Below are 20682 nucleotides of genomic sequence, written 5' to 3'. Positions count from 1 at the left end.
CTTTCATCATCTTTTCTTCATTACTGAAGTTTGTAGATCAACTCCAATATATGTATACTTTATTTTCAATTCTATTTTTAAAATCCTTGAAATAATTTATAAGATGAATCACGCTTGCACTGAATGTCTTCTAGTAACCATTCAAATACTGTTGATTAAATGGATTTGCTTTTAAATTACATGGTTTTTTGCTGTGATGTAATACATCAATATTTAATTCATTTTAATAATTTTTATACGGGATGATTTATTAGCTCACCATCAAAGTTTGACATATGATAGCTAATCCAATTACCAAAAAAAAAGTTAATGAACATATGTCCTATTTCAATTATTTACGAAATTATAACACTTTAAAGTTTTCTGCAACGAATTTATTAATAGTCAGTAAAATCAAACATTCAACAGGAACAAAGTTGTCATTGTAATATGTCAGTTTGCTGTAAGATTTAATTATTACATACAAGAAGAAACTCAAAATGTACGCTTATAGCACTAAAGAGTATGCTGATATAATTTTCGTGTATGGTTTTTGCAAAGGAAATGCTCAAACAATCAGTACGAGAATGTCAAGAAAAATTTCCACAGCGTCATTTGCCATATTATTCAGTTTTTAGCGATTCTTTCAGAAGACTTCGAGAAACAGGTAATCCTGCTCCAGCAAAAGCTATTCGACCGCATGTTAATGTAGAGGACGAAGAAGCTGTAATTAATGCTGTCATTGATAATTAGCCAGGAGATAATCAGCAACGGTTAGCATTTTGTGAATGGTTATTGAAGCAACATGCCCATTTCAAATGTTCTCTGGACAGATGAATCATGTTGTACACGAGATGGTATAAATAATTACCATAATGAACATATCTGGGCATTACAAAATCTGCATGCGATTAGACCAAGGAAATTTCAACAACGTTTCAGCATCAAAGTTTGGGGTGGAATATTTAACAACAATTTATTAGGTTTGCATGTACTTGATGGACGTTTGAACGCTGTAGATTACAGATTTTTTTGAACAATCCACTTTTTGATTTACTTGAAGACATACCTCTTAATGTAATTCAAAATATGTGGTACCAGCACGATGGTGCCCCACCTCATTGCGGAAGAGTAGTTATCGAGTGGTTAAACCAATATTTTCCAAACAAGTGGATTCGTAATAATGGACCATTTGCTTGGCCACCTAGATCCCCCGACCTTAATCCATTGGATTTCTACTTATGGGGTCATATGAAACAAATTGTGTATCAAGTGGAAATTAACACACGAGAACAGTTATTAAATAGAATACAAATGGATGCTACTCAAATAAGAAATCAACCAGACATTTTAATTCGGCTGAAGAACTCTTTAATTCGTCGTTGTGAAGCATGTATTCTAGCAGAAGAAGGCTATTTTGAACAATATTTGTAATATTTATGTGTTTTAAAAAAAATGTTGCAGTTAATTATGATATAAAAATTAAAACTTTAAAGTGTTATAATTTCGTAAATTATTGAAATAGGACAATATGTTCATTAACTTTTTTTTTTGTAATTGGATTAGCTATCATATGTCAAAGTTGGTGAGCTAATAAATCATCCTGTATAATATTTGCCAATATTAAGAATATTAGATAAAAAAAGTAAATGGGATGAAGAAATATCCTACAACTAGTAAATGTTAAGATAAAATATTTAAGTCTTGGTTTTGAAGACCAAGACTTTTCAAAAATAAATAATATAAGATATAAAAACTTTTCGTCAAAACACAAGTTTTAAAACAAAAAGTTAGATTGGTCTCTACAAGTTTTCAAAACTACTTATATAAAAAAAACTTACAATTTTGTTATGATATCTGGAAGAACGTCGCTAGGTACGACAGTAAAACAGGCGGTGCGACACTCGAACTCCAGAAAATCTGCGGTACACCGACACTTGTCGCGGAGGATTGGACAGGATACGGAAGTCGCGGGTGCTTCGGAAACGGTGGCATGATGTGTGGCTGCGTGCACAAAAAGTGCCGCAACGGTCGGCGGAGGCGCCGCTGGTAGCGTCCAAAGCATCACGACGGCCGCCAGCAAGACCGGCAGACGCAGCATGCTGCACGCGGGGGCACTGCGCGTCGTCGTCGTTCGCTGTCACCCCGTTCGCGTTCGCCAGCCTACTGACGACTACGAAGCGCCGCGACCGGTTCTCATTTTCTTTCCTCTCCACACACGCTCTCTCCACCCGATATCAAAAACGACGACAGTGAAGACTACGAAAATCAACGGCGACGCCAAACACTAAAAAGAATTTAACAAAAAAAGTGTTATAAACATAAAAAAAGTTTAAAACGATTTTCGAAGTGCTTTTAGTGGCACAAGCAAACACAATTTTCTCAGTTTCTGATAAAGTTCTTCACCAATATTAATCGAGAAAAGATTTTGCAATATCCATAAATATTTATTACTCGAGTAAATCGAGTTAAAACCATAATTATACACCTTAAAAAATGTATAATTCAACACGATCTTTGAAATTACAGTCATTCACAGCATTTTGAGGGATGGCAATAAAATTTTATGGATTCAGCAACGATTAAACAGATTTAAAAATTTTATTTGTAATAAAACATTTAATAACAATGTTACATTATTTAGCATTACCCGCACAATATTTTCCCTTAAACTCTCTAGGAGTATTAGTGCACGGTACCGTCAATATTTGTGGTTCGCTGTAATCATCTGTCATAACAGTGTAAGGAAACTCAACCATGTAGTTACAAGCAGCTCCGACTTCGCCGTTTTTGTTGACAGCAATGACAGCACCTGAAAAGTTTGGGTAATGCTTTGAAATTCTTGCGATGGCTTCGTCGGCGGCTTCTTTTGGTGTTTTCCCGTTACGCATTTCTTCGACTGCTAAAAAACTATAAGAAAAAATTATTTAATAACACATGCATTCATTAATTCAATAAATGATATACTAATGTAATATGTATATAAAGTTATAAATCAAATATGTATATTTTTGAATTTTATAATATTGTATATACAGGATGATTCTCAACTTATACGCATCAATTTGGGGAGAATAATGATTAATAGGGGAAAAATTGCAGCAAAAGTTTTTCTGTTTATAGATTATATTTTATTATATTTTTCTGTTTGCTAAAAACAGAACTAAACTAAAAAACGTTTACTACAATTTTTTTCACCTATTAGTCATTATTTGTCAAAAGGAATAAATCCCAAAGTTTATGCGTATAGGTTGAGAATCAGCCTGTATATATATATATCTTTTTTTTTTTCTTTTTTTTTTTTCTTATATATATATAGTTGTCCCCGGATGGGTGAAACGACTCTTATAAAAGGTAAATTTTTTTCGACATTAATTGTCTTTTTTTGAGGTTTAGCCCTGCTTGATTAAGGACTAATTTTGAACATATTTTCAATTTTTAAAAAACAAGTGAGCCTTGGCAGTGAAGGAAATACTCTTTTTCTGGCAGGTAAAGTACCTTTTCTGATTACAGTACGTGAAAGTATTACTAAGAAGTTTTGTTCAGAATGAAAAACTATGGCCATATGCAAAGAATTTTATTTCTAACAAAGACTACTATGGAAAAACAAAATTGGTTTCCTGTCAATGTTAATCTGTCAAACTGTAATTTAGTAAACTTAAACTGTTTTTTAAATAGTGTTATGGAACCGGGGAAAAATGGATAAATATGGTTATTGTTTTATTTAGTGAAAATTTTCCAAAAACTAGAATTAAAAGAAGTACTAGTTAGCGTTTAATCAAAAGATTTCTTACAGCGGAAAGTGTTCACTATAAGAAAAAAGAAAAAAAATTACGATGAAACTGATTAACTGTTTTCTTTTGTGGGCGAATAAACAGTTAATTTTTTGTGAACATTTTAAGAACGGTTTATTTATTTCTCCCGGATAATCTGCATCTCAAAACAAAAAATCGTAATAAAATACTATTGACAAAAATAAAAAACAGTGGCTTTTATCAAAATAGGCCGATGATTCTAATAATTTGCATATGGTCATAACTTTTCATTCCAAATAAAATTTCTTAGTAACATTTTAGCATAGTGTAAACAGGAAAGGTACTTTACCTGACACACAAGGAGTTTTTGCTTCACCGTCAACACTCACTTGTTTCCTAAAACTTGAAAATATGTTCAAAATTAATCTTTAACCAAGCAACCCCAAAAAATGACAATTAATATCGAAAAAATGTTACCTTTTTAGTAAATTGTTAGTGACAAATTCATTTCGCTCTTAAAAAGTGAACGAATGCACTTAGAGATATGAACCAAAAAACAAAATGTAGGGAATGAATGGTTCTTAACAAAAATTATATTTTGAAACAATTTATACATTAAATTATTCCACAGGGTGTTATCAAATTAGGATCCTAGATCCTGCATACCGACTAAATGACCAGCATTTAACAAAAGGCTGGATATTTTACATAAAATTCGACATTTTTATCTACAGTTTGCTGAAAATCATGAAAATTGAACGAAAAATAAAAAAGTTATCACGTTTCAAACTTTACCAAATATTAGCTAGTTGCGTTTTTTTTTGTATCTGAGTGTATATATATGTTAACCATTAACAGCAATGGTTAGTACTTGAGAGGCATTATAAGGTTGTAAAACTATTTCAGTACAAAATTAGATAATTAAGACATATTTTAAGCAATTTCTAGTCGTTTGGCAGACATTCAGGGAGATCAAAACTGGCTCCTTTAATAACCTTTGAGAAGTATTTAGAGCTGTTATGAAGAATTAGGTGCGTTTAAGTTGTATTGGTGAAAATCATTCAGGACCAGTGGAAACTATTGAATGGATAATAGAAGTAATCAGGGACGGTACAAATGGATTTAATAGAAGCCTTATAGGAGGTTTTGGAACTTATTTGGAGCCGATGAGAGGCTGATGAGATTTAGGGATTGAGAAACATATCAAAGCCATTTATGACGCTCAAATCTTTTCAGGATTTTCTGCGACAGGAATTCTTATATTTAGCAGCATACTAAACTTACAACGTATCAGAATGTTCTGAATGTGATATTACTTTGTTGTAGCAGTACATCTACTGCTTTGGAAGTTAGGCATCTTGTAAAAATTTGATGAAATGTTTTTAGTTTTCATCATATCTTGAAATTAATATCGTCGAGATATTTAGTGCAACCGTAGCACATCTTAGTGCCGACAGGTACAAGGTTGGAGTTCCTGATTTTAGGAATATTCCTTATAATATATAAGAGAAAGCATCCCACGACAATTCGAGCGTATCTCAAGACGGCATTTGCATATGACGGGTTCGTATTTCCGGTTTAAGGTGGAGGGAGCAAATAAATATGAGATTTTTTATAAAAATAATACATATTCTGCTTAGCAGAAACCAATTTACGGAGTGAATTACTATACGTAGAAAATTAAAATTCTGAAGGAACGCAAACTCTCTAATGGATTCTATTCTATATAAAAATAGTAGCGATTCTTTTTGGGGTTCAACAATATCCTAATTGTATAGAAGACCTACTCATTTTGATGCATCTAAACTATTCAGTTCAAATAAGAAACGGTAGAATCGACTAAACTAACAACATTCCAAACCAGTAAGGTAAAAACTGTCCATCATTTTGACTGACGAAGTAATGGTAAAAATAATAAAACTAGTCAAATGATTCATGACACACATGCGTCGCAATGTCATACAAGTTTTTCTGTTGCAGTCTTATTTATATTCGTTTATTCTAGCTACACTTAACATTTAAGTGCAGAATGTAGCAGAATCGTAACATTAATTTGTATTTCGTGTACGTTGTTTAAATGTGCTACTGAAATATATTTAACTTATTCTCAAAAATTGTAATTAAGCTTCATTTTAGCCTGCATGAAGAAACGGTATATTACCGCTAGTTGTACATTCCACATGTACAAAGGGATAATTGGCTAACTATGAACTGTTTTGTTTGCTATATTTGTCAGTGGAGCCCAGTTCTGATTCATTAATAGTAGCGTTAAGTTGTAAAGAGGTAAGCTTTTTCAGAATTGAAAAAATGGGAAAGTCATTATGTGGATAATTTTGCATTAGTTTTTAATTTCCCGGATTTCGCGCACTACGGAATTGCGGGTACCTAGAAGTTTTATTTCTTGTGGGATGGAAATATATCTTATAATCTTTTGGTATTGGATACAATTTTGTCTTATTACGGTTATGATGGAAGGAGTTGGTATGTGTCTTTAGCGATAAGTGCACATTAGTGCAGAAATTATGTCAATGTTGGTAGTGACTTGGATAGATTTCTTGAATTGCACTTTTAGATGTGGTTAACTTGCTGCAGGATAGTTTAGAACCTAACTTTATTAGAAAGATCTTAGAGATTAATCTGAAAAAAATTCATCTAAGGCGATTGGGTTGATATTTTGTAAGATGGCGTGCTCTATAATAGTACCATTCACCCCGTTGCTCGGAAATATAATAAAAAGGAGTGAGACTGAAGATTAGTTAGGAATTGTAGACTAAATATCCTGTGTTGACGATGTGTTGATTTATGAATTTGTAGGTTGTTACTTTATTTACGTAGTGGGTAGATCACAATTTATAGAGCGTTGAAAAGTGTTTTCACAACGATGCAACTAGAATAGTTAATTCTGTTGCTGGTTTCGTAGTCCAGGTTGTCTAATATTTGTTCTAGAAAGATCTTTCACAAATTCGCGTGATATCTTTATTGCCAATTTTACCATTCATTAATTAAATTCAAAACTCTGCTTTGAATATATGCAATGCACCTGAAGATGCAATTGTAATAAGGTATATAGGGAGAGTACTCACAATGAAGCAGAAAAACATACTCCATCAACCCTTCACTGTTCTGGTGGAGTCCAGGCTTAAAACATTGATTTTTAAAACATTTTATCTGTATAGCTTATTTATTTCAAACAGTTTACTGGATATTATGGTAGTACATGCACATACTAAAATTCAAAATGAAAAAATAAAATTCAAGCCATCGCAACCTACATACAACTTATGAACCACTGAATAAAATCGAACTAAAAGCGTTCATTGTTTTACTGTATTTATTGGGAACTATGAATTTTGCACGAAAAGATGTAACCAGCTTGTTTGCTAGCGATAGTACTGGTCTCAATATTATCCGTGCTTTTGTTTATCCCTTTTTATTCATCCTTTTTTTGCCTTCGATTTGATTTTCAAGAAACTAGAGAGCATAGAAAAGCAAATGACGAAATCGACATATTGGCTTAAAAAACACCGCTCGACCTTCGGTCTCGTGGTGTATTAGGCAATACGTCTCGTATTATCGAGTATTTTCGATGAATTTATCTTGTTGTATAATATATGAAAATGCAATTTTTCCTTCTAACATTGAGACAACTAAAGGTAGACACATCCTGTAAGATATTAATACCTACCTCGGTACAAATCTTAACATAGTATCTCCATCTCCTGTCGCGCAAGCTCCGCCAACTTCATTATCTGCATAAGCTCCAGATCCCGCTATGGGAGAATCACCAACGCGTCTACGAAATTAAAGAAAATACATTCGTTTTAAAATTAAATTAAAAGAGGAGATTTTTGTTATACCCAGCGATTTTATGTCTTAAACCGTTCGTTGAAGTTCCCGCTACAATATTATCATCGTTGTCAATAACAACCATTCCTATAGTATCATGAGTTAAATGTATATCGATTTCAGAATCTGATACTATGTTATGAAAACGAATGTTATTTCTATTTAAAGGAGTATATGGGCCGCAATATTGTGTTGGATCGGGATCAACATTCTATAATGTATATAAACAAATTTGATAACGATTGCTATAATTTTAAATCCTTGATTAAAAATAAATGCAATAAATAATCATCTAAACCCTCAATAATTTTTATCTAAGGATTAACTCATATTATCCTTAATCTCTCTTACCTTCCAATAATTAGGTTGGCAATTTCCATTCCTCCAAGTTTCCCACATATCCGTTGAAACGTTCGTCGATAATGATTCTTCTGTAAATCCCATTTGTTTTGCAAATTCAGTGGCTTGATCGCCAGCCAAAATAGAATGCTTGGTGTGTTGCAAAACGTGCTTTGCGACACCAACAGCGTTTTTAACACGTCTCAAATCAGCAACAGCACCAACATCCATGGTTTTTCTAAACCAACCAATTAGTAATCCCTTATTTATCGTTCTTTTTAATTCTTACCCATCATAAATCAAAGCATCCAAAGTTGTTTCCCCAGATTCGTCGGGACTTCCTCCAAAACCTACAGTTAATCCGCAATTTCCTTGTTCGCAATATGAACAACCACTAACTAAGGAATCGACACCGTCAGCTCCATTTTTCAAATCATTCCAAGCTAAATTTAAATTATCAACTTAAATGTCAATTACTTGTCAAAAATGTCAAAAATCAAAATGACATTTAAAACGTCAAATTAAATAAAATCTAAATTGAATACTAATAACTAATAAATCGTTTTATGTGAATATTTACCCGATTGTGTCCCTCCTAAAGAAAAGACCCAAGTACCTACAACAATTGGTTTTGCCGCAAAAGTAGCATTGATCAAACCAAAAAGTATTATTAACCTATACATTTTAGTTCTTTTAAAAGACTGATGTGAACTAAACTGGAATGATGTATGCAATTTTCCTATAATAAGGAAAGTAGTTATAACGCAGGCGTATCTCAAACGATCTTGAATAAATGGATCTTATTAAGTAATAGGATAGATTAGATTAGGTAAGGTTAGTTCTTTTTTGAAATATAAAACAGTTTAGAATTTTAGATGGCGCTTCATGACATCATGCAGGTTTCTATAATTATAATTTATTTTAATTTTTAATAAAATAATAAATATATTTAATTTACAAAATATAAATAATATAATAATATATTAAATCCGTTTTAACTTCATTCGCAGTTTGATATTAACTCAATTGTAATAATTACTTCTATAATTATAAGTGCTTATAAGTTGGCGACTCTGATAATAACTGTCAAAGTTAAAAGTCAAAGGATTTTTGAGGTTAAAACGTTAAAAATTGGTTTAAATGATTAATAAAAATGACTGAGGCTTGTAGATTGTGTTTAAACAGTCCTGAAGAATGTTATGAAGATATGAGTGTGTATTTAAATGATATTAATTTTATTTTACCTGAATTGGTAAGAAAGATTTTAACGAATTCACACTACTTATTCATATTTGTGTAATTTTAGGATGTTAATTTAACTTCGAACCCGGTAATCTGTTCAAAATGTTTAGATCTGTTATTAACAGCAGTTAATTTTAAAAACAATTGTCTAAAAACGGAAGAAGAACTGAAAGAAAAAGTTAACGAAGCTCTTTCTTGCAAAACAGATTTTGAAACAATTATTATTGAATCAAATTATGATTTATACGAAGAAGTAAATGACTTGAAACCTAGTATAGATAATTTAAACATTAATACAAATGATGAATCTGATAAAACCAAATCATATTCAAAATACACATGTCAAATTTGTTTCAAACAATTTTCAAACCGTATCAATTTAACTGCTCATAAAAAACATGCTTGTGTTGGTTATGAATGCCAGAAATGCAATAAAAAATTCTTGTACAAAACTGTTTTAAACAAACATCTCCGTAATTGTCATCATGAAAATAACCAAAGATACTTTGAATGCAATGTTTGTGGTGTTCGTAAGAATTTAAAATTTCAATTAACCGAACATATGCGTGTTCATACTGGCGAACGTCCTTATAAATGTAAATTTTGTCCAAAATCATTCACACAAAGCAGTTCAGTTACAACTCATATCCGTTCGGTTCACTCAAAAGATCGCCCTTTTATTTGTGAAATTTGTGCAAGAGGATTTCCAGTTCGTGGACAATACACTTATCATATGCGAATAGCTCACAGCTTGGATTATAAGAGATTAATGTGTTCGTATTGCGGGAAATGTTTTGTTATACAAAGTAAGTTAGATCAACATTTAAGAATACATACCGGAGAAAAACCTTGGTTTTGTCATATGTGTAGTAAAAGGTTTGCTACCAAAAGTGATTTAAATCGACACTTAGCAGTGCATAGTGGTGAAAAACGTTATGAGTGTTTGTTGTGCCATAAAAAATTTGCTCGAAAAGGAAATAGGGATGTACATTTTAAAAGTTGTAGTAAAAAATTGGATAATGTTGATTTGGATAATTGAAAATAAAGAGAAATTAATTGTTTAACTTTTTTCCTTCACCCCTCTTCAACCAAAATAAGCTTCTTTGTTGTTCTGGGTTGTTCTAGTTGTTCTAGAAATTCAAAATTATGGGATACATCATTACAAAGTTATAACTAAAAATAGGTTTGGCTGCCAAAATGTCTAGTTTTGAATTTCATATTACAAATATGAAATTCAATATTATACTTATTAACCCTAAAGTAATCTGGAACAGCTACTATTTTCACTAGAACAACTCTATAAAGGACACTTTACTCTTTGGAAATTAAAGTTTTTGGAAGTTTCAGTCAATAATTCGTGCGTCAGTGGTTTTAAATTACAAAATAAGAATTAAAACACATAGAACAATCTAAAATAACTCAAACTCTGCTGATTCAAATGGTTCTAAATGTGTTTTACGTTTAAACTAGGAAAAAAAAAAGGTTTTTCTGGTTACAGGGACATTAATTTTGCAAAATCATATCTTCTTAAAAATACAGCAAAATGCAGACCTAACAAGAAAAATAATAAATCAACAAATGAATAATACAACTATTCGATCAGCAAACAAAAATACACTATCTGTATTATACATTATGTATTAAAAACTAAATATCTCTGTGTCCCACCCACACAGAGAGATATTTATATATACTATACAGATATTTATATACCCTGCTCAAAAAAATTAGGAGAACACTTTTCGAAATTACTTCAACGGCATATATTTAACTAAAGAAAATTACAAAAACAATGTTACAACTCTCAGTTACTTCTAAGTTATACTTAAAAATGTAAATTAATAACGCAAAACAAAGTGGAAAAATGTCAAGTATGCTTTGAATTTGCGAATGAAAGCCTACTAAAGATGACAAATGAATTCAGTTGTCAATTTTCGTTAATTAGAACCGTCATGAGGCATCTTAGTAAAGTGCAAGTTGCTCGTGCTGTCGTCCTTATTCAGCATGGCCACTCGACATGTTAGCACGGATCTTCGAGTTTCCCCTTCTGTTATTCAGCGTTTATGGAATCGGTTTCGAAAGACTGGCCAACATTTTAGAAGAGCTGGACAAGGGCGAAATCGAAAAACTACTCCAAATTAAGACCGATTTCTTGACCTTTCCTGTCTACGTACGCGTACTGCCACAGCACGAGACCTCCTAAACCACCTAAGACGAGCACATTGAATAGAAATTTCTGATCAAACTGTTAGAAACAGATTAAAAGAAGCGATTTTGAAACCTAGAAGACCTGTCTGCGAACGACGCCTTACGCAGCAACACAAAGCGTCGCGAATGAGTTTTGCTCTGGATCACAGAGATTGGCAACTTCGTCACTGGACGCCTATACTGTTTACAGACGAGTCCAGATTTCGATTAACTCGTTACGACGGTCGAGTACGTGTATATAAACGTCCTGGTGAACGCTACGCAGCCGTTACTATACAGGAAGTGGATAGATTTGGTCGGGGATCTGTTATGGTTTGGGCTGGAATCACTATAGACAACAAAACTGATCTTGTTGTTGTTCCTGGTATACTAAATGCCATGAATTACATCGAAAATATCTTGGAGAACCATGTTGTGCCTGCTTCATATGGGGTCGTTCAAAATTTCATCCTAATGCAGAACAATGCAAAGTCGCATACCGCCGGCATTACCAGAAACTTTTTGCAAGAACGTGGAATTCAGATCATGGAATGCCCGGCGTTAAGTCCTGACCTCAATCCTATTGAACATGTCCTATTCAATTGAGTTAGCAAAATAGCAGTAGCTAACAATGGCAACCAACAGTTTCAGATATCAAAAATTAATAATTGTCTTAATAAAGTATCTGAAACAACTGGTTGCCATGGTTACGTATGGCTACTGCTATTTTTCTACCTCAAATGAATGGGAAATCATGAAACTTCAAGGCAATACTTCTCGAAAATTTTATTATGTAGCTAATATCAATTTTGGCGGTACCAAATTCAGTAAAAATCCTCTTTCATATTCCATAATAAAATGGGGCTATTTGAAAAAAATAGCGATGATGTCACAACTTGTTTAAAAATGGCGGAAAAAATTTGAAAACTATACCAAAATATTGCAAGAAATATAAATCCTTAATCTTAATCTTCCGTTTATCAGCTCAGTTATCTGTCGAAAATAACTGTGTGAAAATCTATTAGTTATCTGAACTGCAGATGTGTAGTATACTTTCAATTTTTACTCAGTTCTCCCCTTTCATTCGACAAGTTTGGTTCTATGTGTGTTCTAAAATAATTGAAGTTCAATGGGTGACAGAAAAAGAAGAGCCGCAGTTTGTTACATAATTGCAGCAGTGTTGCTAGAAGAAGAAAAAAGAAAAAAATGCCGTGTACGTTGGTGCAAACCTTGGTATCTGCAAAGAAGCGTTTTACCCAGTGATTTTACCACTTACTGATTGAGTTGCAAGAAAGTGAGAAATTAACGAGTGTATTTTTGTTTGCTGATCGAATAGTTGGATTATTCATTTGTTGATTTATCATTTTTCGTGTTAGGTCTGCATTTTGCTGTATTTTTAAGAAGATACGATTTTGCATAATTAATGTCTGTGTAGCCAGAAAAACATTTTTTTCCTACTTTAAAGGTAAAACACATCTAAAACAATTTGAATCAGCAAAGTTTGAGTTATTTTAGATTGTTCTATGTGTATTAATTCTTATTGTGTAATTTAAAACCGCTAACGCAAGAATTACTGACTGAAACTTCCAAAAACTAATTAACTAATTTAATTTTCAAAGAGTAAAGTGTCCCTTATAGAGTTGCTCTACTGAAAATAATAGCTGTACCAGATTGCTTTAGGTATAATAAGTGTATATTTGTAATATGGAATTGAAAATAGAAAAACTATGGTCACAGCAATCAACTAGACATTTTGGCAGCCAAACCTATTTTAGAAAAACCCAGAACAACAAAGAAAATTTGATTTTTCCAAAAATGGGGGGCTAGTCAAAAAACCAATATTTTCGGTTTTTCTCGCCGAGTTTTTATTTTCTCTGCTTGCCGCTTTGGAACAATGTAGAACAACTCTAGAACAATCTAGAACAACAATGAAATATTTAAAAATCAAAAAATTAAGCTATGTTTTTTAAATTTTTAGTTATAATTTACAGGACTCTGTAAATTTCATTTCTTTGACGACACTAAAAAAAAGTTTATTCTTAGCTTTATTCTACAACAATAAGAAATAGACCTATCTTACCCCATATTTTTGTAATCAGAAATTTAATAAGCAAATAATCAGTGGTTGCTTTAATTTAAAAAAAAGTGTCTATATAACGTCTTAGTTATAAATTATAATACTCTACCTACAATAATAAAATAACCACGATAATTGCACTTGCTGGTTTTACGATATTTTCAATTCTGACCTCGCTTTGAGGTTTCTGGCATTAGCAGTTTTTCGAAAAACGAGAATGACATGTAAGCTACTTTTTTTCTAACTCTATAGTTTCCGAGACTGTACATTCCTGTACATTTTAAAAGTTGTAGTAAGAAATTGGATAATGTTGATTTGAAAATAAAGAAAAATTAAATGTTTAACTGTCTTAGCATTCATCCTTCTTGAACCAAAACAGGCCTAATTATACATTTTGTGATATAAAGCCAAAAGTATTTTTTGAGGTTAGCGTGTTTCATTCCTTCAGAATAGTAAGGTTGTTTTATAAATAATAATAAAATAATATTGTCTCATAAAAAAACTCAAAAAAGTGCAACTTTATATTGTAACGTTCAAAAACTTTTTTCTGTCATTATACATCATAAAATAGAATAATATTGACGTTTCAACATAACCTAAAAAAAATTTAAGTGTCATAAACAACAATTTTGTTAAATATGTATTAAGTGTTTAAAAAAAACTACTTTAAGTGTACTTTATGTTTGTTAGCTACTTTTAATAAATTAATTAACTTTAAAATATATGTACTATCGCATAAGTGATATAAAAACCGCCAAACATTTTTAGCTATGACAAAACGAAGTAATGTATATCAAGAAAGTGCTTCAAAAAAACTTAAATTAGAAGAAACGAATATTGACGCTTTATGGGGCGAAGATTTAAACCCGGACGACCTTGAAGATTGCCTTTTATTAGCTTCACAAGTTTGCGAACAAGTAAGTTAATTTTTTTGAGGTTATAAATCATAATAAATAATAAAAATTTAAGAACACTCCTGGGCCTATTCAAAGAAATAACGTTTCAATTCTTCCCAACTACAGTTTTTTTCAACAAAATGATATTATTACATCCACTCAAACTACCTCAAATGGAGTGTCAAACCCCCTTAAAACAAAGCCTATTAATTCGGAAGACTTACAAGACGAAATTAAAAAGTTAAAAACTGATTATACAATAAAAGAAGGTGAAATAACTATGCTAAGGGAACAATTAAAGCAGGTTCGTTTAAACCTGACCGGTGAGCATCAAAAAAAAGAAAAGGAATGGATGGAGAAAATACAACTGATAAATAAAGAATTACTTTCAACAAAAAGTGATTTAGATTTTAAAAACTTAGAAGTTGTTAATTTAAAGCATAAAATCAGTGAAGTTACCAAACACGGGGATGTTACTTTAAATGGAATATTGAGTTTATCTCAAAATGTGAAGAATAAAAATATTCGAGATGATGATTTAAAGCTTAATAACTATTGTGGGGAACTTATAGATTATCCTTTAAGAAATAAGATTGATGAGGATATATTTAAACTATCAAAAATCGAACATTTCTATGATTTCAAATTGAATTTAAATAAATACAATGTTCAAGATGAACAAAAAATTCATCAACAATATAAAGCAAGTTGCGAATATAATCACTTTAAATTTGACGATTTGTTTTCTTCGTTTTCTGTTTTGTTAAATTGTACCCAAAACGATTTAAATAATGATTGTTATACAGAAATTATTGATAAAGTAAGATTTTTATCATATTCTTGTAAAGTATGTCCATAAATTATCTCCTTATAAGTGTAGCTTGCTGAGCACATGAATGATTTTATCAATCATTCATTAATTCATTCATTTAAAATTAGATACAGTAAAACAGACCTCATTAGAACAAAATATTTTTAAGTCTTATCTATTTAATACATCAGTAAGATAAAAAGACTGAGATTGTTCTCTTCACTAAAGAGAGGAAACTGGGATACTTAACACCACCCCATTGCTGCAACAGTCCATTAACCTTTGCTCCAGAGGTGAAATATCTTGCTGTTATCTTGGGCAAAGGACTGACTTGGAAATCACACATTAGTTGCAAAACCAAAAAAAGCAACAATTCTACCCACCCAGTGTCGAAGGGCAATTAAATCTGAGGGTTACAATGTGGATCTACACATCTGTGATAAAACCCATGGTAGCTCATGGAACCATAGTTTGCTGCTGAGTACTGAAGCATGCCTATAAGGCTAAATAGCTGCATCAATTGCAAAAAGTGGCCTGCCTGTTAATTACGTTCGCCATGAGATAGACATCCACCCTCCTTGAAACTATACCTGGAGCAACTTAAGCTCTGGCAAAACGCTGACCATCTACACTGATGGGTCAAAGAAGACTGGAGGCTTTAGAGCGGGAATTTTCTCGTATAATGTCCAGCTACACCATTCCACTTCGCTAGGGTCGTACTGCACGACAGCTCAGGTCGAAATAACTGCTATAAAGATAGCAGCCAATGTGATCATCGACTCTAAAAAAGTTAGCAGAAACGTTATAATAGTAAATAGAAAAATAAAATATGTAGTTGCTAAGTATTACAGGAAAAGAAAAATATAATGGTTATTAAGAAATGGTTTGCTTACGACAAAAGTTCTTTATATTTCCATTCTCTATCCTGGATTCTGCTATTAAATCATCTTTTTTTAATGGACTCATAAGGCGCATGCTACCATGTGTATTTCTTTCTAAAAGAGTCTGCCTAGTAGTCCAACATTCACGAAATTTCTTTTTCTGTTTTTGCAAAACAATAATAATTGCAGCCACTAATGCCTATAAATTATCATCGCACATTGTATTGAAATACTGAAACATACACTAACCTGATGTAGACGAAAAGTTTCTTTTTGCGACAACTCGGTGATGAGCGACTAAAATTAGATACAGTAATACTTCAATATTACAGACCTCATTAAAACAAAATATTTTTAAGTCTTACTCTTACTACTTAGTGTGGAAGTGCAATTGGGAATACTAGGGAATTAAATCTGAAGTTTACAATGTGGATCTACACGTCTGTGATAAAACCCATGGTAGCTCACGGATAGTTTGTTGCTCAGCACTGAAACATGCCTATAAGGCTAAATTGCTGCATCAATTGCAAAGAGTGGCTTGCCTGTTAATTACGTTCGTCATGAGATCGACACCCACCCTCCTTGAAACGATATCTGGAGCAACTTAAGCACTGGCAAATCGCTGACCATCTACACTGATAGATCAAAGAGGACTGGATGCTCTAGAGCGGGAATTTTCTCGCACGAACTCCAGCTACACCGTTTCACTTCGTTAGGATCGTACTGCACGACTGCTTAGGCCGAAATAACTACTATAAAGATAGCAGCCAATGTGATTATCGACTCCAAAAAAGTTAGCAGAAACGTTATAATCTGCACAGATAGCAGACGGTATGCTGGCGGTTAGGAGGCATCGAGCTACATCATTGTTAGTGAAGTTCTGTCGGCAATCACTTGAAGAGGTTAACGTTTATAACAACGTCACGATAAAGTGGCGGAAAAGACGTACCGGAAATAAGGGACAGGTTGGCGAAACGGGCGGCTAAAAAGTCTCCGGCCTCCCCTGAACCGGTTGTACCTTTAACTTGTAATACAGCATCAAAGTTGATCAACTCTATCTCCCATTCAGCTTTTTGCAGGACACTGCAGGTTACGTAAGCAGATGTTGTACATGAACCTGGCAAATACAACCCTCTGTAGAGGGTGTGAAATGGAAGCCGAACCGGTAATTCATATTGTTTGTGACTGTCCCAACCTCGCGTACTTAAGGGAATCCACTTTTGGCGTTAGTTCATGGAGAATTTATACAACATTTGAAAGTATTGGAAGAATACTCTGATAGTGACCACCAATACATCCGTTTCACGGTAAACGATTGCCGGATTATGGTCTCAAGCACGAAGAGAATTGGAATATTGCAAACCGACTGAACGTCGCGATATTCTCGAGCTGTAACATGATGACACGCATAACTTGCCCAGTGGAGACCACTAACGGCATTATTAAAAAAAGCTTGTGATTCACCAATAAATTAGCAGGTTAATGGTGAACAGCCGAGATTGTAGACCATCAAAAAATAAGCCTACAAAAAAGGACTCTCGCCGGTGTTAGACGTAGAAATCCAGAACATAAAAGCTTTAAGAAGCTATGTGAAGTAATGCCAAGGCGAACGGTATTCCCTTATTCATAGAAGCTCTCTGAGGGAAGGCATCTTCTGTGAAAGTTGTGTCATTAAGACCTTTGCGCTTGTAAAACCCTGCAGGGAAACTCTAAGAGAGGGTTTTACGCCGTAGGCTAAGTGACGCTATTAAAACTTCAGGCGGGTTATCCAACAATTAACCAACAATACGTCTTCTGGATTGACAATCGGCGCTGCCTTCGAAATTGTAAACACCTTTGCTGAGGCCTAACTTATAAATCACTACTCTAGACTCATTGTGATCTTGGTCATTCAAGTCATTAAGGCATATGCAATACTTTTAGTGAAACTATTTCACAGAAAGGATGCTCATTTACGACAAAACGGGGTTGGGTTGGTTATGAAGGGGTGCTCTGCTTGGAAATGCCTGAAAATGTTTATATGCGTGTGACCTTAAAGCGATGTACCGCGCTCCTTATGTGAGGAAACTGATTAATAACCATAAACAGAATCACGAGAAGAAAGCAAACGGATGGTAACTGAAATTGATGCCTGACCAGAACTGATGTCTGAAAGAACATTGTGTTTATGTTGCTTGTTCCTGGAACTTTTATCTCAAAGTTTCTGGATGTTCCTTATTGTTGGTTGCAGAAACAAATGTTACAAAATGTACAAGTTGCTTGTTTCCGTGTTTAGCGATAAATATCATTAGGAAATTTAGAAACATGTTTGTTTCAGACGTAGTGTGGACACGCTGTAACTTGGTTAATCATCTGTGAAAAGCAGAAACTATGTCGTTCCAGTGGTCTACCGAATATATTTACACATTTAATTAAGATATACAAAAATGTCGAGTGTTTGTGGAACCCACGTGACAATAATTTTAAAGATCGTTACACAAAACAAGATTTGTCGGTGGAAATTAGTAAAGCGATTGGCGCTGATATTGATGAAATAAATAGAAAAATAAAATATCTTTATATTTCCATTATCGATTAATGGACTCATAAGGCGCATGCTACCATATCTATTTCTTTCTAAAAGAGTCTGCCGGGTCTGGTTTTGCAAAACAATAATAATTGCAGCTACTGACGCCTGTAAATCATCATCGAACCACATTGTATTCAAATACTGAATATGATGACATACACTAACCTGATGTAGATATGTAGAAATGAGTTTTCTTGGTGTGGACAGAATGTTTACAATAAATTTGTTATTGTTTCTGCTTAGGTTACGACAATCAGAAACAAAGTGTTCTCCTGTATGATACTTTAATTATATTGACAATATAATTTTCTCACATTCAGTATACATTAAACAAAATTTTATCTTATATCGAGATCATTTGTGGACATCTATAGTAATAAGAAATAAAAATAAGAATACTCATATTGTTTTTAGATCTTTTCTTCTACATTGCAATTAATAAAAAGTTTCTTAAAAAATTTGGATGTTTTAGAACAAGATGTTCAAGAAGAAACAATTAGACAAAGAGATCGTCTTTATTTAGATTTAAAGCAGGAGGAATTATCTAAAAATTCTTCTATTTTCGGGAACGAGTAATTAATTTTTTTTTAATTAATTAATTGATTTTGGCTGTTATCTACTTTTAGGGAGTGGTATAAAAAAGAAATTGGCATAAAATGCCGAAGAATAATAGCCGTTCTTTCCGAAATCGTACCTTATTCACCACATTTACGCAAATCAATCTTTCAAAGGATTGATGATAATGATGATATTTTTATATTGATCAAATCAACAATAAAAATTATTGGGGTGTTGGTAAATTGTTTTAAGATTAAGATTTATTGACTTTTAATTTTTTAAATTTATTTTAGCGTATCTCTGAAAAGTGTACAGGTTATTTGTCCTCAATTGTGTTGTTTATGACAAAAATTACGTCTACACCTGAATTTTCTGAACGACATCTTTGTGTTAAAGAAATTATCAAAGAAATTATTTTTACACGTCCCACATTAAAAACGTTAGAATACATTTGCGAATTTTTAAAAGAATCCGTTTTTAATGAAGATTTCGTTCAAAACTTGTGTACAAGAACATCACAAAGAAGTTATTCTAGAAGTAGTGATCAATTAGTTTTACGTTGCAATGAAGGTTTTATTTCTTAACATTATTGAATCGCATCATAATGATTACAATTTTTTTAGATGCTTGTTTATTAAATATTTTCTCCTTCATTTATAAAGAGCGTTTTAATAAAAACGAAAAATTCGAAAATATAAAGAGTGTTTTGGATTTAATAACATTTCTGAATAAAATTTTTGATTATAACTTAGTGTGGATGTATTATAATTCAGATAATAATGAGTAAGAGATTAAATAATTAATTTTATACATCCTTATTTTACTTATTTTAAGGTGTAATTGTCTCAGGAAAATCACAGAAATAGGAATACAAATTATCCATAAAATAACAAAATCGTTTTTAATTGAAATAAACAAAATCGTAAGTCAAGGTGAGTTGTTAAATGTTATTTTTAATTGTTTAAATTTTTTAAATACTTTTTATTAGAATGTTTAGAAGATTACAAATTAATCTTAAAAGAATCGATCAATTTTCTTCATCTAATAAAGTTTAAATGTGTGGATGTTTTCAATAAACAATCAATATTTTGTCAGTACAAATTTGTTTTAAAAACATTAATGGATAATGTCAATGAATTGAAACTCAACGACCAGGAGAGTATGTTATTATTGTTATCATTGCTTTTTTTTTTGATTAAGAGAAAAACAATTTGAAATCTTTTTTAGCAAACGTTTTTAAAGAATTAAATCATAATGATGAAAAGAAGAATATAGATGGATCTATAATAAGTAAAATGCCAATTTGGAAATAAATTATATTTTTTGTAAATATTGTAGTTTGTTATTTACACTATCCTAATATTTATGAAAGGAAATATTGTTATAATCATATGGTATATTAGTATTTTTCCAAGAAGTAGTGAAATAGTTGTTGCTATCCTATGCGTGACGTCACGAACGGGCCTCTTAGATTTTACTGTTCTTGGACAACGCAACGATGTGGATAGCTGTTGAGATTTGTGTGCATTAAAATTATTCATT

At 32.3% G+C, this 20682-nt stretch overlaps 4 protein-coding genes across 5 annotated transcripts in view; 2 read left to right on the top strand and 2 right to left on the bottom strand.

The window, feature by feature from the left end:
- Window positions 1-2154, bottom strand: part of LOC111424244 (G-protein coupled receptor rickets) — a 121798-nt gene extending 119644 nt beyond the window's left edge. For both annotated transcript variants that reach the window (XM_023057728.2, XM_023057729.2), the window contains exon 1: window positions 1821-2154. In XM_023057728.2, coding sequence (XP_022913496.1) covers window positions 1821-2080 — 260 coding nt within the window. In that variant the 5' untranslated portion in view covers window positions 2081-2154. The remainder of the gene's footprint in view (window positions 1-1820) is intronic.
- Window positions 2155-2566: 412 nt separating this feature from the next.
- On the bottom strand, window positions 2567-8677 carry LOC111424204 (N(4)-(Beta-N-acetylglucosaminyl)-L-asparaginase-like). The gene is made up of 6 exons (XM_023057659.2): window positions 8500-8677; window positions 8209-8362; window positions 7932-8157; window positions 7592-7791; window positions 7420-7527; window positions 2567-2889 (listed from the first exon to the last, which is right to left on the bottom strand). Exons 1-6 carry the CDS (start codon window positions 8600-8602, stop codon window positions 2616-2618), a joined length of 1065 nt encoding a protein of 354 aa, XP_022913427.2. The 5' UTR covers window positions 8603-8677; the 3' UTR covers window positions 2567-2615.
- Window positions 8678-8997: 320 nt separating this feature from the next.
- On the top strand, window positions 8998-10225 carry LOC111424250 (zinc finger protein 32-like). Its single transcript, XM_023057735.2, has 2 exons — window positions 8998-9171; window positions 9226-10225. The coding sequence occupies exons 1-2, from the start codon at window positions 9073-9075 to the stop codon at window positions 10198-10200; spliced, it is 1074 nt and encodes a 357-aa protein (XP_022913503.2). The 5' UTR covers window positions 8998-9072; the 3' UTR covers window positions 10201-10225.
- Window positions 10226-14007: 3782 nt separating this feature from the next.
- LOC111424200 (mutagen-sensitive 304) lies at window positions 14008-20470 on the top strand. Its single transcript, XM_023057652.2, has 9 exons — window positions 14008-14342; window positions 14395-15141; window positions 18997-19154; window positions 19209-19377; window positions 19434-19710; window positions 19764-19923; window positions 19975-20072; window positions 20129-20299; window positions 20368-20470. The coding sequence occupies exons 1-9, from the start codon at window positions 14196-14198 to the stop codon at window positions 20451-20453; spliced, it is 2013 nt and encodes a 670-aa protein (XP_022913420.2). The 5' UTR covers window positions 14008-14195; the 3' UTR covers window positions 20454-20470.
- The last annotated feature ends 212 nt before the right edge of the window (window positions 20471-20682 follow it).

The sequence above is a fragment of the Onthophagus taurus genome, chromosome 11 (assembly GCF_036711975.1).
Source record: "Onthophagus taurus isolate NC chromosome 11, IU_Otau_3.0, whole genome shotgun sequence".
Classification (NCBI taxonomy): domain Eukaryota; kingdom Metazoa; phylum Arthropoda; class Insecta; order Coleoptera; family Scarabaeidae; genus Onthophagus; species Onthophagus taurus.
Note: the sequence above shows the minus strand (reverse complement) of the source record. Positions and strands in the feature narration are given on the sequence as shown.